The sequence below is a fragment of the Rhinoraja longicauda genome, chromosome 22, assembly GCF_053455715.1.
Source record: "Rhinoraja longicauda isolate Sanriku21f chromosome 22, sRhiLon1.1, whole genome shotgun sequence".
Taxonomy (NCBI): domain Eukaryota; kingdom Metazoa; phylum Chordata; class Chondrichthyes; order Rajiformes; family Arhynchobatidae; genus Rhinoraja; species Rhinoraja longicauda.
The window spans coordinates 21542627-21564494 of record NC_135974.1 but is presented as its reverse complement, the minus strand read 5'-3'; the positions used below and the strand labels follow the sequence as shown (position 1 = coordinate 21564494).

The 21868-nt window shown below is 39.6% G+C and overlaps 1 protein-coding gene across 3 annotated transcripts in view; it reads right to left on the bottom strand.

The window, feature by feature from the left end:
- Positions 1–21868, bottom strand: part of quoa (quattro a) — a 122198-nt gene that overhangs the window by 46298 nt on the left and 54032 nt on the right. For all 3 annotated transcript variants that reach the window (XM_078418961.1, XM_078418962.1, XM_078418963.1), the window contains exons 3-7: positions 20358–21678; positions 9180–9260; positions 6505–6628; positions 3830–3923; positions 1659–1745 (exon numbers count right to left, since the gene is read on the bottom strand). In XM_078418961.1, coding sequence (XP_078275087.1) covers positions 1659–1745; positions 3830–3923; positions 6505–6628; positions 9180–9260; positions 20358–21678 — 1707 coding nt within the window. The remainder of the gene's footprint in view (positions 1–1658; positions 1746–3829; positions 3924–6504; positions 6629–9179; positions 9261–20357; positions 21679–21868) is intronic.

The following is a 21868-nucleotide window of genomic DNA, read 5'->3' as shown; positions in this document are numbered from 1 at the left end:
GCACTACACTCCCCTTTTGTAACAAAACAATTCAATGATTATATGATATTTGGGGCATCCATTCCAGCAACCATTCATATCACTTCACTTGATGCTTTCAGGATTCAGAGAAAAATCACACCAATGTGTAATCCATTTACTCACAACTACTCTGTAAGGGTAAAAGCATTATTTCTTATTGATGAAGGAATGGTGGAACAGTGGTGCAGCAGCAGAGTTGCTGCCTTACTGTGCCAGAGACTCGGGTTCGATCCTGACGACAGGTGCTGTCTGTATGAAGTTTGTACGTTCTCCCCGTGACATGTGTGGGTTTTCTCCGAGCTCCAGTTTTCTCCCACACTCCAAAGGTTAATTAGCTGGGTGTAATTGTAAATTGCCCCTAATGTGTGTAGGATAGTGTTAGTGTGGAGAGATCGCGGACTCGGTGGGCCAAAGGGTCTGCTTCCGCATTGTATCTCTAAACTAAACTAAACTAAACTAACATAGTGATGCTACATTTTGCATGGATGGATGGTATGTAACTAGGAGAGGAAACTTGGAGACAGTGATTTTTCTGTGTGCCTGCTGCCATTGCTAACCTAATAGTAGAACTTGCAGGATTGTCGTTTGATCTAATAAAATGCTGTTCATTTCAGAGAGCAGATAATAAGCAACTACATTGCTGAGAATGGATTTTACAGCCATGATTAACGATACTAGTAGTTACTTCTAGACTTATTTAATTAAATAAATATTTTAATTCAGATTCTCCATTGTGTAACTTGAACTCAGTCTGATAATATAATCGATACCCTGACATTCCCACAACGTGATAACTGAAACATTTGTTTTGCGATTTTGTTTGAAGGTTAGCTATGGAAGAGGACATTAGGGATAACTCTTAATAGTTACATGGATCTTGTGTATAAACCTGAGACAGTAGACATAGGCATTTCTTTAATGTTTCATTCAAAATACTTTATTTCAAAATTTGTCAGCGCCCACAAATGTATGTTCATTGGCTGAAGTCCAAAGGCGAGCAGGTAAATAAGATGGAGAGCATCTACCTGAAATCAGATTGTCAGAGGAGTGCTGATATTTTCCTCTTTAAATAATGTTGCTTGGGCACCAGTAGTATTAACACCTGGTGAAATTGAGCATTCCCAACAACTGAAAGGTTTTACAGCCATCTTCACCAAGCTTCTCACAGTAGAAAGTCGCTTTGAGCAATGTGGTTAGTGGTTGATCCACACAAGCCACATTCTAATATCCAGCAATAAATCTGAAATCATCGTAAGCACTTTGCTATCAAATTTCCAGGCCTATATCTCAGATCGAGTTTCCTCTGTAATGCCCTGTGGAGTCTGCCTTGATTTTTGTGCTTAGGTCCCTAGAGTGGGACTAGATCCCGAGGACACCTGGCACAGAAGAATGAGTGCTACCAACTCAGCCTCATTTGAGAACTGGTTGCCTCTCTGAAAAGTCAATATAGAGTGGGATTGATGAGAGACATTTCTTGAGCTAAATGTCGCCAGAGGTTTGCCCATAGACTAACATGACTATGGGAAAACGTAAATAAAAAATGTTAATGGAATAGTTCCAACTGGAGTAAATCACTGTAATTTTTAGTTTCAAACAGCCTTTTATTGCAGCTAAGATTTCTTCCAAATAACACTTACTGATATTCCAGGACTTTTCTCAAGCTTGACAGTTGCGTCTTTATCTGACAATATCAGTACACAGTGAATAGAGTGGGGAACACGTTCCTGCAAAGTGAAACAACATAGGTTTTAAAATAGTGGAGACATTAGGACTGTGTATGTCAGTAAACCAATCATATGAGATGGGAGATGCTAACCACACTTAAAAGCTGCCTGCATATTCCAAGAATCAAAGTACTCTCTAAATGGAGCAGAGATTTTTATTACGGTTTAAATATGAACCACCAGTTTCACAGAGCACAAGAAAATTAATTGAATCTAATGTACATAACATCAGTTTAAATCAACAGAAGGTGACTATATGACTATTCATGTATGGGTGTCATCCAATTTTTGTGCAGTCACTCGAGAACAACCTTTATGCCCAGCTGGTAAAAGCAATAATTTAGTTCACCATACATCTCCAGGAACAATATCGTTGTCACCAACTCCCACCCTGTCCTCAGATTCACCTGGAATACATATGGCACTTCTCTTTTTTAAACTATCCACTGATATCTACCATAAATCCACAGCTACCTTGATTACATTTCCTCTTGCCCTGTCTTCTGTGAGAACGCAATCCCCTTCTTTCTATATGAAGATGGCCACATCTTCCCCACCTCCCCAGTCTGCTTTTCACAGGCACTGCTCTCTCTGTGCCCACCTAGTCTGCTCATCCATTCCCACCCACCCCTCTCTGACCCCTGGCACTTTCCCTGGGTGCAACATTTGTTCCTACACCTCCTCCTTCCCCATCATCCAGGGACCTTCCAGGTGAGGCAGAGGTTCACCTGCACCTCCTTCAACCCAGTCTATTGCATTTGGTGGTCACAATGTGGTCTTCTCTATACAAGTGAAACTAAGCATACACACCGTGACCGTTTTGCAGAGCAACTGTGCTCTGTCCACAATGGTCATCTTGAGTTTGCAGTTGCATTTCATTTCAACTCCCTTGCCAATCTACCTGTCCTCAGCCTTCCATGGTGAGACCAAAGTAGAACAGCAACTCAGCCCAATGGTATGAACATTACAATTTTCATGCTCAGGTAACCACTCTCCTTGTGTTTCTTTCCCATTCCCACCGACCCACTTAGGGTTCCTCTCCCTATGTTCACTTTTTCCATTCCTTCCCCTCGCCCTCTTGTTACTCTGATGCAGTACCCTCCTTCACCCAGTAACATTTGCCCAATACTCACCCACCTATGGTCCTGAGTTTCGACTCTTGGTTCGCCTTTCCCACCTCCCATTCCCAATCTGACCTTTCTGTCCTGGGCCTCCTCCATTGTCAGAGTGAGGCCCAGCACAAATTGGAATAACAACACCTCATATTTTCTTTCTTACACCACAGCGGTATGAACATTGACTTCTCTAACTTCAAATAGCCCTTGCTTTCCCTCTCTCTCCATCCCCTCCCCCTTCCTAGTTCTCCCACCAGTCTTACTGTCTCCGACTACATTCTATCTCTGTCCCGCCCACTCCCATGACATCGATCTGAAGAAGGGTCTCGACCCGAAACGTCACCCATTCCTTCTCTCCAGAGATGCTGCCTGTACCTCTGAGTTACTCCAGCATTTTGCGTCTACCTTCGCCTTTCCTATCCTCTTCCCCACTTAGTACCATTTTCTCATCATCCTGCCCTTATCTGGTTACACATCACCTATCTGCCTTTGTTTTTACCCTTTACCCTCCCTTCCATATAAAATCAGAAGAAAGTTAGATATCAGAACCTTGAGATACAAGGGGCTGCAGAAGCTGGGATCTGGTTGCAAAAAACAAACTGTTGGAGGAACTCAGAGGGTCAGGCAGCATCTGTGGTGGGAAATGGACTGACGATGTCTCAGGTGGAGACCTCGTATCAGGATGTCAGAACAAGGGACAGCAGTGTATCCATCAGACAGATTGTGTGGTGAAAGGAAATGACAAATTCTTTCAAGTAAAACCGCTGTTTTTGCCTCTTTGTACAAAAGTTATGAACCCTGAGTGTGGATCAAAATGCACACATAATGATGCACAGATCATGTTATTAGTAGGACAAGGTGAGTGGACCCATGCAACTATTTATGACTGGAATTTCGTGAGTTTTTTGGAAGGAAGCATGAGCCTTTAAAAATATTAATGGGGCACAGGAATATTTCACTCATGCTCACCTGTAGTAATGCAAATGCCTTAAATAGCACGGGGTGCGGGGGGCGTTTTCGAGCATCCACAGCTATCGTCAGACCCAGATCTCCAACCTCCTTCCTGCGATGAGAAAAATTCAGATTAAAAGTAAAAGTTTCCTTATTTTTGTTTTAATTAGTACTTATAAACTTTGGCATAATTAACTATGGATGTCCAAAATATCTAGGTGCCTCAAAGGAACAAGATACACCGACCACATACACAGAGGACCGTTGCTGAAATTTGTCCTGTTCACAATCAGTCGTAGAGTTTTCCAGCTATTTTATTCAGTCCCCAGTTACTAATCGGATGGGCAGATGGATGGATGATAAGAATGCCCTTTCTAAATTGATGGGCAGTTCAGGAGGCCATTTGTGCATGAATGGCTTGCTAGCAAGAGCTGTGGTCCCAAGGAATAGGCAGACAATGCTCAAAGGACCTTGCATGGGGCAAGTTTCCAGTGGCTCGACAATAGACAATAGACAATAGAAAATAAGTGCAGGAGTAGGCCATTCGGCCCTTCGAGCCAGCATAGCTATTCACCGTGATCATGGCTAATCATCCACAATCAGTACCCCATTCCTGCCTTCTCCCCCTATCCCTTGACTCCGCTATCATTAAGAGCTCTATCTAACTCTCTCTGGAAAGCATCCAGGGAATTGGCCTCCACTGCATCCTGAGGCAGAGAGTTCCAAAGCTTCACAACTCTCTGAGTGAAAAGGTTTTTCCTCATCTCCGTTCTAGATGGCTCACCCCTTATTCTTAAACTGTGGCCCCTGGTTCGGGACTCCCCCAACATCAGGAACATGTTTCCTGCCTCTAGCGTTTCCAATCCCTTAATAATCTTATAATACAAGCTGGTACCTGTTCAGGTAGGTCTCATTTAAGTCACACTTAATGCTCTGAAGACCTGATTCTGCATGGCAAACATTGCACGTGTGTCCACACATCCCATCAGCAGCATCCACAGCCTTCAACTCCCCTGCTTGGCAAGAAACTGATGGGTCTTGTAATTTGGAGTATGTCTCCATCTTTCACATTTGATTTGTCAATAAAATCAAATCACCTAACACACCAAAAATGATGTCACTCAATCTATGGTCACTGGATGAGGAAAAGTAATTAAGTACCAAGGAAATTCCATCATCCTTAAATTGTTATCGGACTCTTGTATGAGCCAAGCATGTATTCCCAATCTCCCTGTCTACCTTGTAGCTTTTTTTTAATCTACACTAGCTGTAACTCTATATTCTGCACTCAGCTTTCTTTCTCTTTTATGCACTCCCTGTCGTATTTGTGAGATCCCTCTCATAAGTGATATGATCTGTCTGGATGATACGCAGACCAATGTTTTTCATTGTATCTCTGTACATGTGACAATAATAACCCAATACCAATATCAAATGCTCTCTTGTTGGGAACTTTGTATCACTGGGTTACAATTTGAAAATTGTTTAATGCAGTTGAGGAAATATGATCAGCATCTGCATAAATGCAAGCAAGCCTTGTTTCTCTTCACAATGCAACACTATAAATGAAGTTTCTTATTTCCAGTAGATGGCAGTACTAAACCATCACGGTTGACTTTTTAATCTCCATTGCAAACAAAGAGACAGACATCAAATAAACATTGGAATACAGTAAACTTTTGCTCTTTATTGCATTTCACAATCAATTTGATTGCACTTAGCTTGTAAATGAATAAGATAAACAAAGATGTAGCCGGCTGTCTAAAATCATTCCATTTCAAAATTGCCATACTTTGTAGGATTCACTCTCACTGCTTCCTAACAAAAAATACTTTACGCCCAAACTTATCAACATTCCCACCTGGTTCAACTTATCTATTTTGAGAAAGCAGGAGGCCATTCAGTCTATTTGGTCCTTGCCAATCCGAGCAGGCCAATCCTATCATTCCCAATTCACCTTTCTTCATTTCCCTGTGTCCTAGACAATAGACAATAGGTGCAGGAGTAGGCCATTCGGCCCTTCAAACCAGCACAGCCATTCAATGTGTCCTGAATTTTATTCTCACGCATGGTCAACAGTCCTTTGATTCATCTGCAGCTTTTCTACACTAAGAAGTAATTTACAATTCCGGATTAATCCACTAGCACGCCATGGAGTGTAGGAGGAAATAGGAGCATGCGTCAGGACACCTGTACACTCATGGGGAAATGATGCAAACTCTATATTGTGAATACCCAAAGTCAGACTCAGACTCTGTGCCGAGAGTTTTGCAAGAGCAGCTCTAGCTGCTACATCGTTGTGCTGCTCATGTTAACTTAAGATGACCTTGGTTTTTGATCCTCAGATATGCACGGAATTGCCAAGACCTGGGTCAGTAGCACAAGTGAGAACAGGCTTCACTTTCAATCTTTTCATCACTGCTGCAGTGAGAGTTCAAATCCAACCTAGCCAAGCCATCTGTTTCCTGCAGTGGTGTTTAGAGGCTCGACATATCTGATTGGAATTGGATCTTGTTGGCTAGCCAGCCAGCGCCTTGGCTATATTGCGACTGGTTGTAATTTCCACACTGTTAAATGCAGCAGCCAACCTGATGTAATTTTGAGCCTTACTTTCCTAAAAGTGAAAAATGAAATTTCCTCAAACTTTGAAGCATCTTCCTATAATGAGGCAACAGTGTTGAGGAAAATTTCACCTGGGAATGTTGTGGAGGTACAGCAGGAGCCTGGTGAGGTCATTGCTGGTACAGGTTTGTCCTTGCAGCAGGCTGTTATCCGCGCAGATTTGTAACACAGCTCTTCCTGCCTTATCCCTGCTTCCTGGAAAGATTAGAAAAGAATGTTAAATTATGCATTCATCCAGTTCTTTTATTAAATCATTCTGATTCTTGCTGAAAACTATAGATATATATCTGCAATGCATGGACTCCATCTGCATACAATACATATACGAGTCAGTGTGAGACACCTCTTCCACATCTGCTGTAGTACACAGTGGAGGAACAATTTCCAGGAGCAACAAAGGTACAGATATTGTTGAATGTGCACCACTCCCTGTACTCACTGCCTGGGTACCCAGCTGTCTGGTGTGGGTCTGCAAGACCAAACTGCTGGTCAGGAGTTTCCTGCATCAATTGGCAAGGCTCTGCATGGTGTCAGGCCTGGCACAATGTTACTGGGTCTAGTGAAAGGGCCAGAGAAGCCCAACCATAAAACAAGTATATGGATAGGACAGGTTTAAAGGGGTATGGGCCAAACACAGGCAGGTGGGACTAGTGTAGATGGGACATGTTGGTCGGTGTGGGCAAGTTGGGCCGAAGGGCCTGTTTTCATGCTGCATGACTCTGTGACTCTAAGTGAGAAAACATTTGACAGTCAGCAAAACCAGACTCCCACATTGCAATCTGTGAAACTGTCAGGCCTCCAATATGCCTCCAAAGACCACCTTTAAAGAGAGTTATGTAATAAACATCAAGGTTTCTCTGTTCCAGAATCCTCTTTAGAACTCTACCATTTAGAGTTTATGCCTTTCCTTATTCTGCCTACAAAATGTTCCTTCCGTTTTTAATTTTATCTATTGTATATTGGCCCATTCTACTAGCCTGCTATATTTTATGTCAATGACACTTTTTTTCACCATTCAGTGTTCTTCCAAGCCTCGGGTCACCCATACTTTTTAAAAATGTCATCCCACACAATCCTGTAAATTGAAAATGCCAGTAGTCCTGGTAACAACCCCATGAGAACCTATCTATCTCAAGTCCGAAAAATAGTAACACAACTCCCTACTTACAGCCCACTTTTTTTTAATCGACGCTGCCAATAAGCCTTTAACTCCATAGTCATCATCTTTTCTAACCTTCCTTCCATGAAGAACTTTCTGAAATATCTTTTAAAATTCCAGGGAAAGGGATCTACCCTCTGTTACTCCATCAAAAGATTCCTCAGGTTAGGCAACCACAATTTACCGTTAATAAATCAGTGCAGACTCTCCTTTATCAAATTAGACAACAGCAAGTAACAGAATGTTTGCCTCAATGATCTTTCAAAACTCACTCCCACCTTTGAGGTTAAATTGCTCAAGCACACACCTTTTGACAGGAATATATTTGCTATTTATCTATGCTCTTACATGAGTCATTTAGTCATAGGCATAACACAGAAATACGCCCTTTGGTCTACCCAGTCTACGCCAACCATTAAGCACCGGTTTGCACTAATCTATTCCTTTTTCAATTATTCTCCACACAATCTCCTCAGCTCCTCCCCAACCCCACCTAGATTACACCACTCACCTACAGACACAATAACCCTGGGGAGAATTTACAGTGGCCAATTACAGTGACCCATTAGCCCACACTGGCTTGGGATGTGGGAGGAAACAAAACTACCCAAACAAAATCCACATGATCACAGGGGGGACATGCAATCTCCACGTTGGCAGCACTTAAGGTTAGGATTGAATCTTGATATACACAGGGATCTTGGGTTGCAAGTCCATAACTGCCTGAAAGTGGCAACATTGGTAGATACAGTAGTAAAGAAGGCATATGGTATCCTCACTTTTATAGGTCGGGATAGTGAGTATAAGATTCAAGAAGATATGATGCAGCTTTAAAGGACTTTTAGGCCACATTTGGACTATTGCTGTAGTTCTAGTTGCTCCATTATAGGATGTGGAGGTTTTGGAAAGGTTACAGAGGAGGTTTTCCAGAATGATGCCTGGATTAGGGGGTATTAGCTATAGGGTTGGGCAGACTTGGATTGTTTTTTCTGGATTGCAGGATGTTACAGGGAGACCTGTCAAAACGGCATCATGGAACTTGAGCAACATAGTCAAATACAATGGTATAAACCAGCATCTGCAGTTCCTTTTTAATAGTCAAATACGATTTGTCTTTAGAAAATAAATGTATGAAATCCTGAAAATACCAGCAGAAAAAAAATATTATTCCATAATTTGTAAATAAGCGTTAATTTTGCCCTCAGATTATTGCATCTGAAAGATTACCAATGTTTAGTCAACTGATATTCAGTTGTCAGGAATTATGCTTCTTCTCAACTAAATTAAAATATTTATGAGTATAATTTAACCACTAGAAACAGCACATGACACAATATATTGTTGGGTTTTAACTGTATTCTTATATGTCCTTTAATGAACAACGTCTGAATTTGGTAACATATTAACTAATGATACTCAATGTTTACTGACTAGCATCCCCATTTTATTCTTCAATATATGCCATAGAGAGTGAAAGGTATTTCCGATGTATTTCACTCTATTTTCAACTCATCGCTATGTTGTAATTTATTAAAAATAACCAATGTATGTCGCTATCTTTTGCTGAATGCTGATAACTGAGATTACCTGGTAAACAAGCAATTCCTGAATGTAGCAGTTCACTGTTTAAATCCAGCGATTGCGTAGGGAACCTCTTCTGCAGTCGTTCTGATAAAGAAAGGTCAGCGGTTAATACATTAGCAGCAGTAGCTGATGAGGCTATCTCAGTTTCATCACTCTGTGTGAGAGGAGTTTTTGACTGGGTCCTAACCTCTGCACTGAAATCTGTTGGAGAAAGGAAAAGTGAAATGGTTATTCCACCAAGCATGAATCGTTTGCAACGATAAACTAATTCCCTGAAGATGGATAATGTAGTTGAAATAATACATGGAATACAATTAGCTTCAGATAAGCACACAATTGAAGATTTAGTTGGCACTTGCAGACTCCTCTGCTATATGGTTGCAAAAACAAGGTCTGGAACTTTAATAGACCTAATTAAAGTATTGTTCCAATGACAAGGATCACATAGGGGCTAAAGGCAAGAAGCAGATTAGGTCGGGCATGATGCTATTTATTGTCAATACGCAACAGATGTAAAAATATCTTAAGTAAATGTATATCACAGCTGTTGGAAAGAAGAAATTCTAACAAGTTTTGGAGCAGAACTTTATAATTGGGTGAGGGAAAATGGGAAGAGAGAAAATCCTGCAGAGTAAAATGTAACCAATGAAAGGCATGTAAGACTGTTGTGGAATAATAGATGAGCGAGCTTTCAACAGCTTCAGATATAGTTGACAGTCAAACCCCCAGCAGCAGAAGCAAAGTCAAAGCTGCCAAAAAGAAATAGGGAAAATGATGAAGAAATGTGCATAGAGCATGTCAGCTGGATAGTGTGCAAGTGAGACCCAAGTTGAATATAAGTGAATAGGAAAGTGCTAAAAGGGAACAGGTAATGAAAAGTTGTGATCTAAACAAAAAAGGTTCGGCAAGCAGACAGCAAATAGTGTGAGAAAAGATGGGGCTAATTAAGGACAAGATTGTGATTCATAAGAGGCACTGAGAATGATTGGAATATTAATAAATATTTTTCTCAGTAGAAGGAAAGGTGGCAGGAATAACGAAAAGGGTGAAACTTAATAAGGAAGAGACACCAGAAAGTTTGACTCGAGAGTAAATGTCAACTGACCTGGGCAGAATGCACATCAGATCAATGAAGAAGTGAACCAAAGATTTTGGAGGACTTGTAAAGCTTCCCCTCCTCCAAGGTACAAGGAAGATCCTAAATGACTGAAAACTGAAGTAAGGCATTGTTCTCCACACAGGGGTGATAGGTTATCTGTGGTAACTGCAGGCTGCTCAGTTTAACCTTGTTGGTGGAGAAACTTTTAGAATTAATAATCAGAGAAAAAAGCATTAGACACTTGGAGAGGTTTGAGTTAATAAAGAAGGGTCAGCACAGATTTGTGTTAAAGGCAAATTATGTTTGGCTGTCTCCCTGACTGATTTTTTTTGATGATGTGTCTGAGAAGATTAATGAAAGGAATGCAGTGGATACCATCCACAAGGATTTTCAGAAGCCGTTAAACAAAGTCCCACATAAAAGACCAGTTAATACACTGAAGTTTTGTGGAATAACAGCATCAGTGCCAGCACGCCTAAGAAATTGGCTTAAGTTCACAAAGCCAGAGTATTCTACTAAAAATGTATTTCTCGGACTGGAGGATGGAAGATTATGGTGCTTCTCAGAGGTCAGTGCAAGGACAATTGCTCTGTCATACACAATAATGACAATCTGACCCAGTGTCAGTGAAAGGTGTTCAGGAATAGAATACCTGGATGCAGACAGGCATAAAATCTTTGGAGATGGCAAATCATGTTAAGAAGATGGTAAAAGATATGCACTCCTGGGTGTCAATAGTAGAATGGTGGATTGCAGAAACAGGGAGATCATGTTGAGCCTTTAAAGAACACAACTGGAGTATTGCTTCCAATTTTCGCTGCTGCATTAGGAAGAAATTTATGAGCGCATGAATATGCAGTAATGCTATGCTAGAGTAAAACCCATCAATCGTTTAAAATGCAGAATTTATTGTTCGTTCAGCTCTGTTAACCTTCAGCCTGATACAGTTAGTTTGAGTTCAGATCCTGATTTGGTTTGTACAGTAACTTCTGCAATGCATAGATTCTGACAAATACCAAGGAAATATATTCATTCATTTATTACAAGGGATTCCTTTAAAAACAATAACGGTATAAGAAGGGAACATGATGAAAGAGGTTATGCCTTCACTTATCACCGAAATCTATGTGCAGAACTGGATGAGATCAAAGGAAAGTTTCTTCTGCAGAACTTTATACTGGATATTTTCTAAAAGGCTCAGGCAGTCAGTTTGCACAGGACTTAGTTAAGTAATAGATGGTGACTATTCTCCCTGGCCCCAAACTAAACTAATTTGTTTGGAATTTGACAGTGTGAGTCATCTGTTCAATTGATGCTGTAGCTCTTCAGTTAAAAGACCACAGATTTATATTTGTCCAGTTAGATTTTATTCAGATCTTACAGCTGACAATAGTGGAATGACTGGACATGTGATCAATTACTCCAACAAGAGCAGCAAGTGCAGATGTACACCATTACAGCACTGTGCTGTCATGGAAATGGGACGTTGAGACATGACTGAGACAAAAAACAACAAAAAATCAAAGATGCCAGAACATAGGACTGGCAAACTGGAAAAAAGTATCAACAATGTTTGCAGACCATAATAAATAGGTGCTGCTGACTGTAAGAGAATGTGTTTGATGATTCCAAGGCAATAAAAATTGAATTACACTGAGACAAATCCGAAGATAAAAGGCTGGCATCACAGAAATATCACACCACAAAAGGAAGCCATTTGACCCAATGAATCCCTGCCAGCTCCATGCCAAACAAATCCAATTTGTGAAACAATTCTTTTTCCTCACACTGCATTATTTCCATTCAAGTGTTTAAACAGTTTCCTTTTGAACACCATGATCAAATCTATCTCTACTATCCCTCCAACGATACAATCCAGATCCTAAACACTCACTCCATAAAAAGATTTTCCTCATTTTGTGTTAGAAGTTTTTGTCAATAATCTTCATACTGTATCCTTTGTGTTTCTGTAAATGTGTTCCTATACGTATCTCCCTCTAGTGGCTCTAGAGACCACTTACAAGAGCGATGCCTGGATTGGGGGGTATTAGATACAAGGAGAGGTTGGAAAGACCTGGATTGTTTTCTTTGGAATGCCGGAGGTTGAGAACCTGGTGTTATATTTACAGAAGTAGATTAAATTACGAGAGGCATAGGTAGGGTAGATAGTCAGAACAGATTTTTTTACACAGAGGGTGGTGAATACCATGTCAGGAGTGTGGAATACCATGTCAGGAGTGGTGGTGGAGGCAGATATGATAGTAGTATTTAAGAGACTTTTGGATCAAGCACGTGGATATGCAGGGAATTGAGGGATATGGATTATGAACAGGCCGATAAGAATTGGTCTTGGCATCGTGTTCAGCAAAGACAATGTGGGCTGATGAGCGTGTTCCTGTACTGTCCTGTTGTATGTTTTATGTTCCATGTTGTACTCTGAGCCGCCAGTGTACTATGTTTACATATTCTGTTGTGCTGCAGCAAGAAAGAATTTCATTGTTCTATCTGGAACATATAACGATAAAACACTCTTGACTCTTGACTATGCTTTGAGTCTGTATACCTTAGCTTCATGCTTCAAATTATGTTAAATCAGTGTTTAAACAATTGTTATTTTATTCTTAATTTGAGTGTAATCTGTTAAAATTTATACTGTATTTTAAATACCAAGCAGCACTTCTCCTGCACACAAAATTCCTGTTCTTAATACTTGACTACACTGCTGAGAACTGCAGATAAATTGAACTGATATTTACCCTCTTCGCAATGAATTTAAGATCTTTGCTGGCCTATGAGGCAGTGTTTCATACAATGCAATCTGAATTTCTACCCAAGTCCAAATTTTCCTTCAGCCTTGCTTTGCTTCAACGGCATGAGTTTGACAGAATGTTTGAGAAAGAAAATTTAAAGTATGGAGGGTCTATATTGCACCTGCAATACTGAGCAAGACCTGAGATCAAACTAAGATGGATTCATCTGAATACAAAGGTTGGGAAATCTTTACTGGTTAAGAAAACAACTATGTAACTTTTTATTCTAAACTATTTAGGAAATTAACTTGTGCAAACCAGTAAAGCTACTAAATGGTTCAGGATGATGTCACTTCGGTCATTTTCCATGATTTTAAGTGAGATGCATCACAAGAGGTATAATGGCTAATTTTTGCAGATAAACCCATTTTCTACAACATTAATAAAACTACTCGATGTTACCAGTCTTGCCTATTTCAATGAGCACATCTTAATCTGAATAGAAGAAGCAATTACATGCCAATAAACTGCTGGATTATGCTCCTGTGACATTCATTGTTGAAGACAGAAAAACTCCCATGCAAGATTAAGACATCATTTCTGTATCACGCTATGGATAACATCATTTACAATGCATGCAATAATCATAAGCTTGTCCCTACCTGAACGAAGGTCAGGAATTAAAAAAAATATCTAATTTTTATTTTGCAACTTTACAAGAATCGAGGAAATGACCACTACCAATGATACATCTTTCTGCATCCTGAGATGGTTTGCTGTAACCTCACAGTGCCTTGCATCTGTCATCATCAAAGACACCGTATTCAACAACAGACGAAGACTGTAAGTAGTGAATTCTCTTTCATCTGCCAAAACTGATCACAGTTTAAAAAGGACTGCTGAGCAGGAAGCTGATAGCAGGGGTAATAAAGCATCAGGCTGCTTGTCTCACTCACAAAGAAATCTCAGCGGTTGGAATGCAAACTGTAAAAGTTAAAGCTTTGTAAAACCACCAAAATGAAAATTCATGTTTTTGATTTGTTTCATCTCTATGAATGATTGTTCCCTGGATGTGTATACACAACTGAGTCAGATAAACTAAAGTCCAAAATTAGTTTTCTGAAACTCTTGTTCTGGAGTAGCCCTGCTATACATGGAACATATCAGTACAGCACGGGAACAGGCCCTTTGGCCAACAATGTTTGTGCTGAACATGATACCGAGTTAAACTAATCTAATCTGCCTGTACATGATCCTCATACAACATCTCTCCATCATTCACCGATCGAACCTTTCAGAAAATGAACAGAGGTTTATTAATGCAATTAATATGCAGCAGGATAAATACATGATGGAGAAAGGAGCAGAAAGATATTATGATTGTGTTTGATGAAGAGGAATGGGTGAACTTTACGTGGAAAATAAATACCAGCTGGTACCAGTGCTCATAATGGACAGTGTTTGTACTGCACGTTCTATTTAATCTTAGATATTTATACCGCATGTTGTGAATGGGCACATATTAAAAAATGACAGCAATTATTCAATTATCCTTTTAAATTTGCATTGTTTGTTTGTTGGTGACAACATGAAGATGTGTGCTTAACGACATAATTTTGAAATTTCATTATTCAAAAAAATGTTGGCAGCCCATTAAATGCTGGATTTCCACAAATGAAAATAAAGATGATTAACCTAAACTCAAATATTTACAAGCTGTTAGACTTTTTAATTCAAATACTGGGTGCAGAGAGAAGTTGGACTTTTAAATAATTTGAATAACATTATAACATTTAATCACATTAAAAATTGTTTTGCTGTGATACCAGCATCAAAATGAATAACTAGGGCACAGGTCACTTACTAGCAGTATGTCTTATTCTAGTTTTAGTGACATATTGCTCACTGTCCTAAAGATAATCTGCAAATTATTTTTGCAGCTGCATCCAGAGATCCTAAATTCCTCTCATTCCACGTTGTTTGAAATGTAGAAGCATCTGTAATGGGTTTAAAATAACCAAACAGCCACCAAAAATAACCATGGTCAGTAGGTTCACTCTCTTAGACCCTCTGTGTAAATGTATTGTTTGAATTAGATACTTACTGGCTTGAATGACATTTCCAGTATCTTAATAGAAGGATACACTGCAAAATTTAATACTGAACTACATTGACCAGTCTCTACTCCTCAAGCATTAGTGCTTTAGCCGAGATGAATGTAGTTATGTGATATTTGGTTTAATGTGTCCAGCACAACCAAAGGCTAATGTTTCACTTTTTTATTATTCAGTGACTGTACTGAGCGTACATGTTTGGCATTGAAACAAACCAAAGAGCTATGAAGTGCCTTGGAAAATTCAACAATCTACCAGAACTATATAGATATTGGCCAGGAGATGCTACAAAACTGTTTGGAACAATATAATTCAGACTCGCTAGAATTACGTCAGATTCAACTACTGTAATTTTTTATGGCAACATCCAACCAATACTCTTGGCCACAATCCAATTAATCAGTCCAGTGCTCTAGGCTGCTTCCTGTCGAATCACAAAAAGTTTATAGCTTTCCATAGAAAGGAAATTTTAGTAAAAAACATAGAATCAAATATCTTCTTTATGCAGTTCTTCTTTATGTGAATTTAAATATGAGGTAACCAGCTGGATTAATCAACATTATTTCAGTTAAATGTAAAGTAATATTTTGATACACTAAATTTTTACAGCCCGAGAATATTTATAATTTGGTCTCAATCTTTCAAACTATTGTTATGTGGAAAGAGAACCATGTCAATAAATGGTCTCTCAAGTAACATTTCTGTTCTGGCAGCTTACAATGAATATACAAGGCTAATTTAAAAACAGCTGAGAATAATTTAACATTGAAATACAGAAGGAATTGTACATTTTGTGGTTCTAAAACCATACTCTGTGCAGGTAACAGCCTGAATCATTTACACTGAGGAATTGGAATATAACCAGAAAGGAAAAACATTTGAATGTTAGCTGGATGATCTGGTTGTAAGTTTTGTTACTTAAGTCTTGGAGAATGTGCAATTCTAAATGGATGGCCTGAGGGTTGGGTGTTTGATATCAAAATGGATATTGCTGTATCTTGTTTTACTGCTCCATGTTGCTATGTTATGATTTTGGAAGCAGCTCCAAACATGATGAAAGTGTGAGTTGAGCTATATCAGTCTATAGATTTGCATCAAAGTATTTGAAAGAAACTTTTGAACCATGGAAAGTTAATTGATTCTTGAATGACTGAGGAACGGAACAAGTGAACTATTTATCCAATAACTAGTTATCCAAACTATATCTAACATTTTGCAGGTTTGTACAAGAAAGCTGGTACCAAGCCATGCATCATTCTATCACTTACAAGATATGTATAAAATCAAAAGCAGGTCAATCATTATTTTGGTGACAATTATGACCTTTCGTTTCTCACCAAAGTGCTTCACGATTTAATTCTGAGTTAATTTCATTTATCACATATGACATACAAATTAAGTGCAGGAGTAGGTTACTCAGCCCCTCTAGCTTGCTCCACCATTCAATCAAATCATGGCTAATCTGATGTTAATTTCAACTCCACATTCCTACCAGCCCATGATATTCTTTAATCCCCTTGCTTATCAAGAATCCATCAACCTTCATCTTAAAAATACCCCAAAGACTGCCTTAATAAAGAGAGTTCAAAAGACTTACAGCCTTTGAAAGAAAAAAATGATTCACCTTACCTCTGCCTTAAATAAGTGTCCCTTATTTTTAAACAGGAACTCCCAGTTCTATGTTATCCAGCAAGAGGAAACATCCACTCCACATCCACCCTGCCAAGACTGCTTAGATTCTTATATTGCAATCAAATCTCCCCTTATTCTTCTAAACTCCAGTGAATACAAACATAGCCTGTTCAATCCGTCTTCATAAGGCCGCCCATCTGTTCCAGGTATTTGTTTAGTAAAAACAAATACCTGAATTGCTTCCAATGCATTAACATATCCCTAAAGCAGGAGACCATTATATAAAACACTCCAGTTGTGGGGGTCATCTGAAACCCAAACCACTGGAGTATGGCCACCTTATTTTTTTTAAATATATAATACCCTTCGCGGCAAACACTGTTATTCTGTCGATTATTTACCCAACCTGTATGTTTTGGGAATTCATGCACTAGGATACCCGGATCCCTTTCTGTCTCAATGCTCTGCAATCTGCTGTGCTTTGATAAAATGTTTCTTTCGACTTTTCCTGCTGGAGTTGGACAATTTTACATTTTTCCACACCATTCTCCATTTGCTTGTTCACTCATTTAACCTACCTAATGTGACATTATGGCCACCTTATAACTTACTTTTCTACCTATCGTCATGCCATCAGTGAATTTCGCAGCTATAACGTCAATGCCTCATCCAAGTCATTTCATCCACTGAGAAATGGTTTAACTTTCTATGTACATTATTATAAGTCCATCAATTTCCAGTGATATGCATTGTGTTAAATGATGCCTGGATGAGTGCAACTGCAAAGGCACTCAAGAAAGCCAACACCATGCAGTACTTAGCAGCCCACTTGATCGGCATCCCATCCACAACCATTCGATCACTCCATCGATCACTCCATCCCCGATGAACAGATTAAACAGTATGTATCATTTACAGACAACTGCAACAAATTGAGATTCCTTAGACAGCAGGACGAGCATCAAAAGCAAAGGAACACCACCGCCTGGAATACTACCACCTCCAAGCCACATACCTTCAATCTTAATAGATTTGTGGGTGTACCCACCCTTCAAGGACTGCAGAAGTCCAAGAGGCAGCTCACCACCATCTTCTCAAGGGCAACTAGGGATGGGCAATTAAATGCTGGCTCAGCCTGTGATGCCCAGATCCCTCAAATGAATAAAAATATATATTATTCATGAATATAAGGGATTTAAAAAAAGTTTCATGAAGATTTTCCCCCAACTAGATTATGTTTGTTTTCTTATTCAGTATCTTCCTCTCAGGAGTATGATTTAAATAGCCGTTAGAATGAAATATGGAACAATATATTGGACAACTCTGGAAAAAATGTTGAGTACATATACACTTCCCACAGCTCAGTATTATTAGGCCCGTGGGAAAGGTGTAGCTTCCAACATTCTTTAGTAAACAATGTGCTGTTGTAAAGATTAGAAACTCGGAAGTCTGGAGCTGTTTGAACTCACACCATCTGAGCGACAATGGGCAATCCTGTAGTTTAAGAGATACCAGCAATCTTCCCCTTTGACATTCCTCTCATGTTTCAGAGCTAATGATTTGGACACAGACTTGAATGTAATGGTGTTCTTTTTGGGATAAGGTTCAGACCAGGATTGCCTTCACCACAATTGACTTGGCAATTCGCATTGGAGGCCTAAACAAGAGAGCAGTGACCCATTGACCATCAGGGCAAATATGACCCAAACTGGAAGATGATCAGGGAGTTCCATTTATAATGTTTCTTTGAGCACGTGGAAGAGGAAGTCTATTATTCCAGGCCTCAGAAGCAAGTGTTTGCCTTCCCTTCACTCATATTTCACTTCCAATCAATTCCTCCCATGTCATGACCAGCCCCTGCTTGCCCGATGGGCTACTTCCCTAGATTTTTCGCTGTCACATTCCCATTCCCATTCCCAATCCAAAATATTCCATTTGCCTTACTGTTTTAAATTGTATTTTTGTTTAGACCTGTGTTTTTGTGAAAATCACTTCGGGTTGCATTCAATTTTATGAAAAGTGCTATTCCAATAAAGTTATTAAAGTTATTATTCCCATCTGTTCCCCATTCATTGATATATTTATGCAGTCCACCAAAGGCACTAAAGATGACACGGTAATGCCATTAATATCAGCCATGTCACTGCATGCCTGTGATACAGTTGCCTCCTTTGGGGCTCAGTTTCACCCATCCCCAGTATAAGCAACGGTCAGCTCTTCACAATGCCCGTCATATATCCAGACGCATGGACAACAATAGGAAGCTTCAAGGTCATGTACCAAGCAATTTTGAAATTCATTTTATAATAAAGCTCAAACTTACAGGGACAATCTCAGAAAAGCTAGAAAGCTCATTGCTCCATTCACACCAGGTTAAATGGAAAAAAATAATATAAAGATAAACATTTGTTATGTTCATTACAGCCATGGGGTCATTTTAGTGGTGAATGTGATTTTATAAGGGAAAAAATATATAGATATGAGGAAATGGCACATGAGAGGGAATGATGTAATATTCTTTTAAGAAGCCAGCTGATATTCAATGAGACGAAATGACTTCCTTCTGAACTGTATGATTCTAACATTGTAAAGAAACGGGAATAATTAGATTCAGATAGGATTTTGTTGCATCCAATAAGTAATTCCAATGAATGAAAGTAATTAATGGGCAGAAGTTTCTTATGAACTTCATCGGTTCCACTCAAATGTTTCTAAATTATCAATCAACGTCCATTGAGAAACCTAAATTCCACATGAAGGTGATCTGTCTGGTGTTAATTAAGGAAACCAAAGATAGCTTTAGATGTTGAGTGATATGTTTCGCAAATGGAATATTTTGGAAAGCAGTAATAACTGCACAAAAAAGAAGTAAAGTACAATATGAGACTAATTTAGTGAGATATTGAACAAAAGTTCTTAAGAGTTCCTGCATCCATATAAAATGGAAGACAGCAATAAAAATAATGTTAGTCTTATAATGATATTGGGGGCTGATCAAGCTGGAAGCCTGACTGGTGCTGCCATCCCATCAGGGAGAACGATCTGCAACTGAAGACCAGTCCACAGTGGTGGAACCTGTTGCCCTTCACAGTCCTGACAGGTTTTGACAGCTCGCTGTGTGGGCTGCAGATGACACCCGAGACCTGCGTTCGATTTTAACCTCCTGCACCGGCTGTGTGAAGTTTGCATATTACCCATTCTTTCCCATATAATCTAGCCTTAAGGGAGCAGAATGCTCCAAAATCTCCAGTGCTTTCAAACTAAACCAGAATAAAACAGAATAGCCAAGAAATACTATATAGAATACTATAGTTCGGATCCTTCCTACCGACTCTGAAAAACTCCCCTAGTTCTGAGTATTCTGTATATTCTTCATTGCTCATTCGCTATCTAGTGACTTTGTAAATAAATATCCTCACTTGCTTCTAGTCCTCATTACTTTCAGAAAGAATAATCTGATTGTAATAAATTCTGAAATCTTTCAAAGCAAAGGAATATAGGCAATCAGGTTTTTTTGTAAATGAACTGTCCTGATTGATAATTGCACTCAGATTTTTTGTACAAGCATAACTATTTCTGCTTTTACCTTTGTCCTGAGATTTATATCTTCGGTTTCTCGGAGATACGTAACCAGCTGAACACCTTTTTGTAGCTTCCATACTTTTCCTGCCAGCCAAAGGTTCAGAGGACACAGTATCACCAGCTGGCAGGCATGATCTCGAGCCATCGGGAACTGTATGCTTGGTGTGAAGATCTGAAGATATCGACTCTATTCGAGCATCAAACTTAGCCATGGATTGGCATGGTGCCTTAACTGAAGTGGAACATGGAATGGGATGCACTGATAATTTGGCCTTGTGTGTAGTTTTGCACGATGGCGCAGTGGTAGATCTGGTGGAATCGTTGCGCTCCGGGTTTTGCCTGTAACAGACTGGGATTTTTGAATCACGGTTGAATTTGTGGTTGGTCAGATCACTCCTGTCCTCTGTGGAAGCTTCTGCTGCTTGAAAGCTGAACCCAAAGTTCAAAGGGTTTTGCAGGGCTTCTATATAAGATTCACGATAGCGGCATTTTATCCCTTGCTCATCAAAGTCTCTGTTTGACCTTCTGCTTAAGCATGGTGTGCAAGGTTCTGTTGCAAACCTAATTGTCCCTCCACATGCCCATGAACCGTTGACCGGAACCACAGAAGATGCACCTTTCTTCAGTGGAAGCTGTGCAGTCCTGTTATCAGAGCATTTTTCTTTAGAAAACATCATTAAATCCACATAATCTCCTTCAACATTTTCATTGGAGACTTCAAATTGATTTGGTGAAATTATTCCCGATTTCATGGATAGGTGACTTAAACATTTTGCTCCTTCCTTTTGGCCCAAGTTCGTCAAAGGATTTTTGATTTTATTATCTGAATCTAGCTCAGAAGATTCAACCGAATGAGTCGTCTCCATTCCCGTCTGCAAAGTCATCCTAGCGGAACCACAGTTGTTTTCCGTTTCCTGAACAGAAGACGTTTCGTGCCCAGATGATGTTGCTGCTTTGCTCTTATTTACAAATTCAGGGTTTACTATTTTAGACCAGAGCTCTTTTACAACACCATTATCAGTAGCCAGGAGGCAAGTTTGCAATGGCGTTCCTGAACGTTCACTGTTTATTGTTTCCAGCCATTCTGTGGTAAAAATATTAGTGTAGGATACTTCCGGTATTAACTTCTCTTCCACGCTGCGGAGGTCCCTGCCCAAGCATTTCAACACAATCCGTGCAGACTGCTTCCCAACGGGTACAATTTGGAGGTAGAAATCACCTGGGCGCAGAAGAAAGATGTTGAATGATGACAACTGCACCACTAACTTCTCGTGGAGGCACAAAGGCCAGCCTTCGTGACGGAACACGAGGCTTGAATATTCAGCCTGAGAAAGAAGAACAATGAACTATCATTAATAGAAAACTCACTGCAGCAAAATAGCTATAAGCAAACAACTTGGGTAGCCACAGAACTATTTAAGCAGATTAGTTCTTAGTATAGAGATGGAAATTAATTCCACATTCCCATGGTCAGCCAAGTATCCTTTTTTTCCCCCATTCCCTCCATTTGTGATC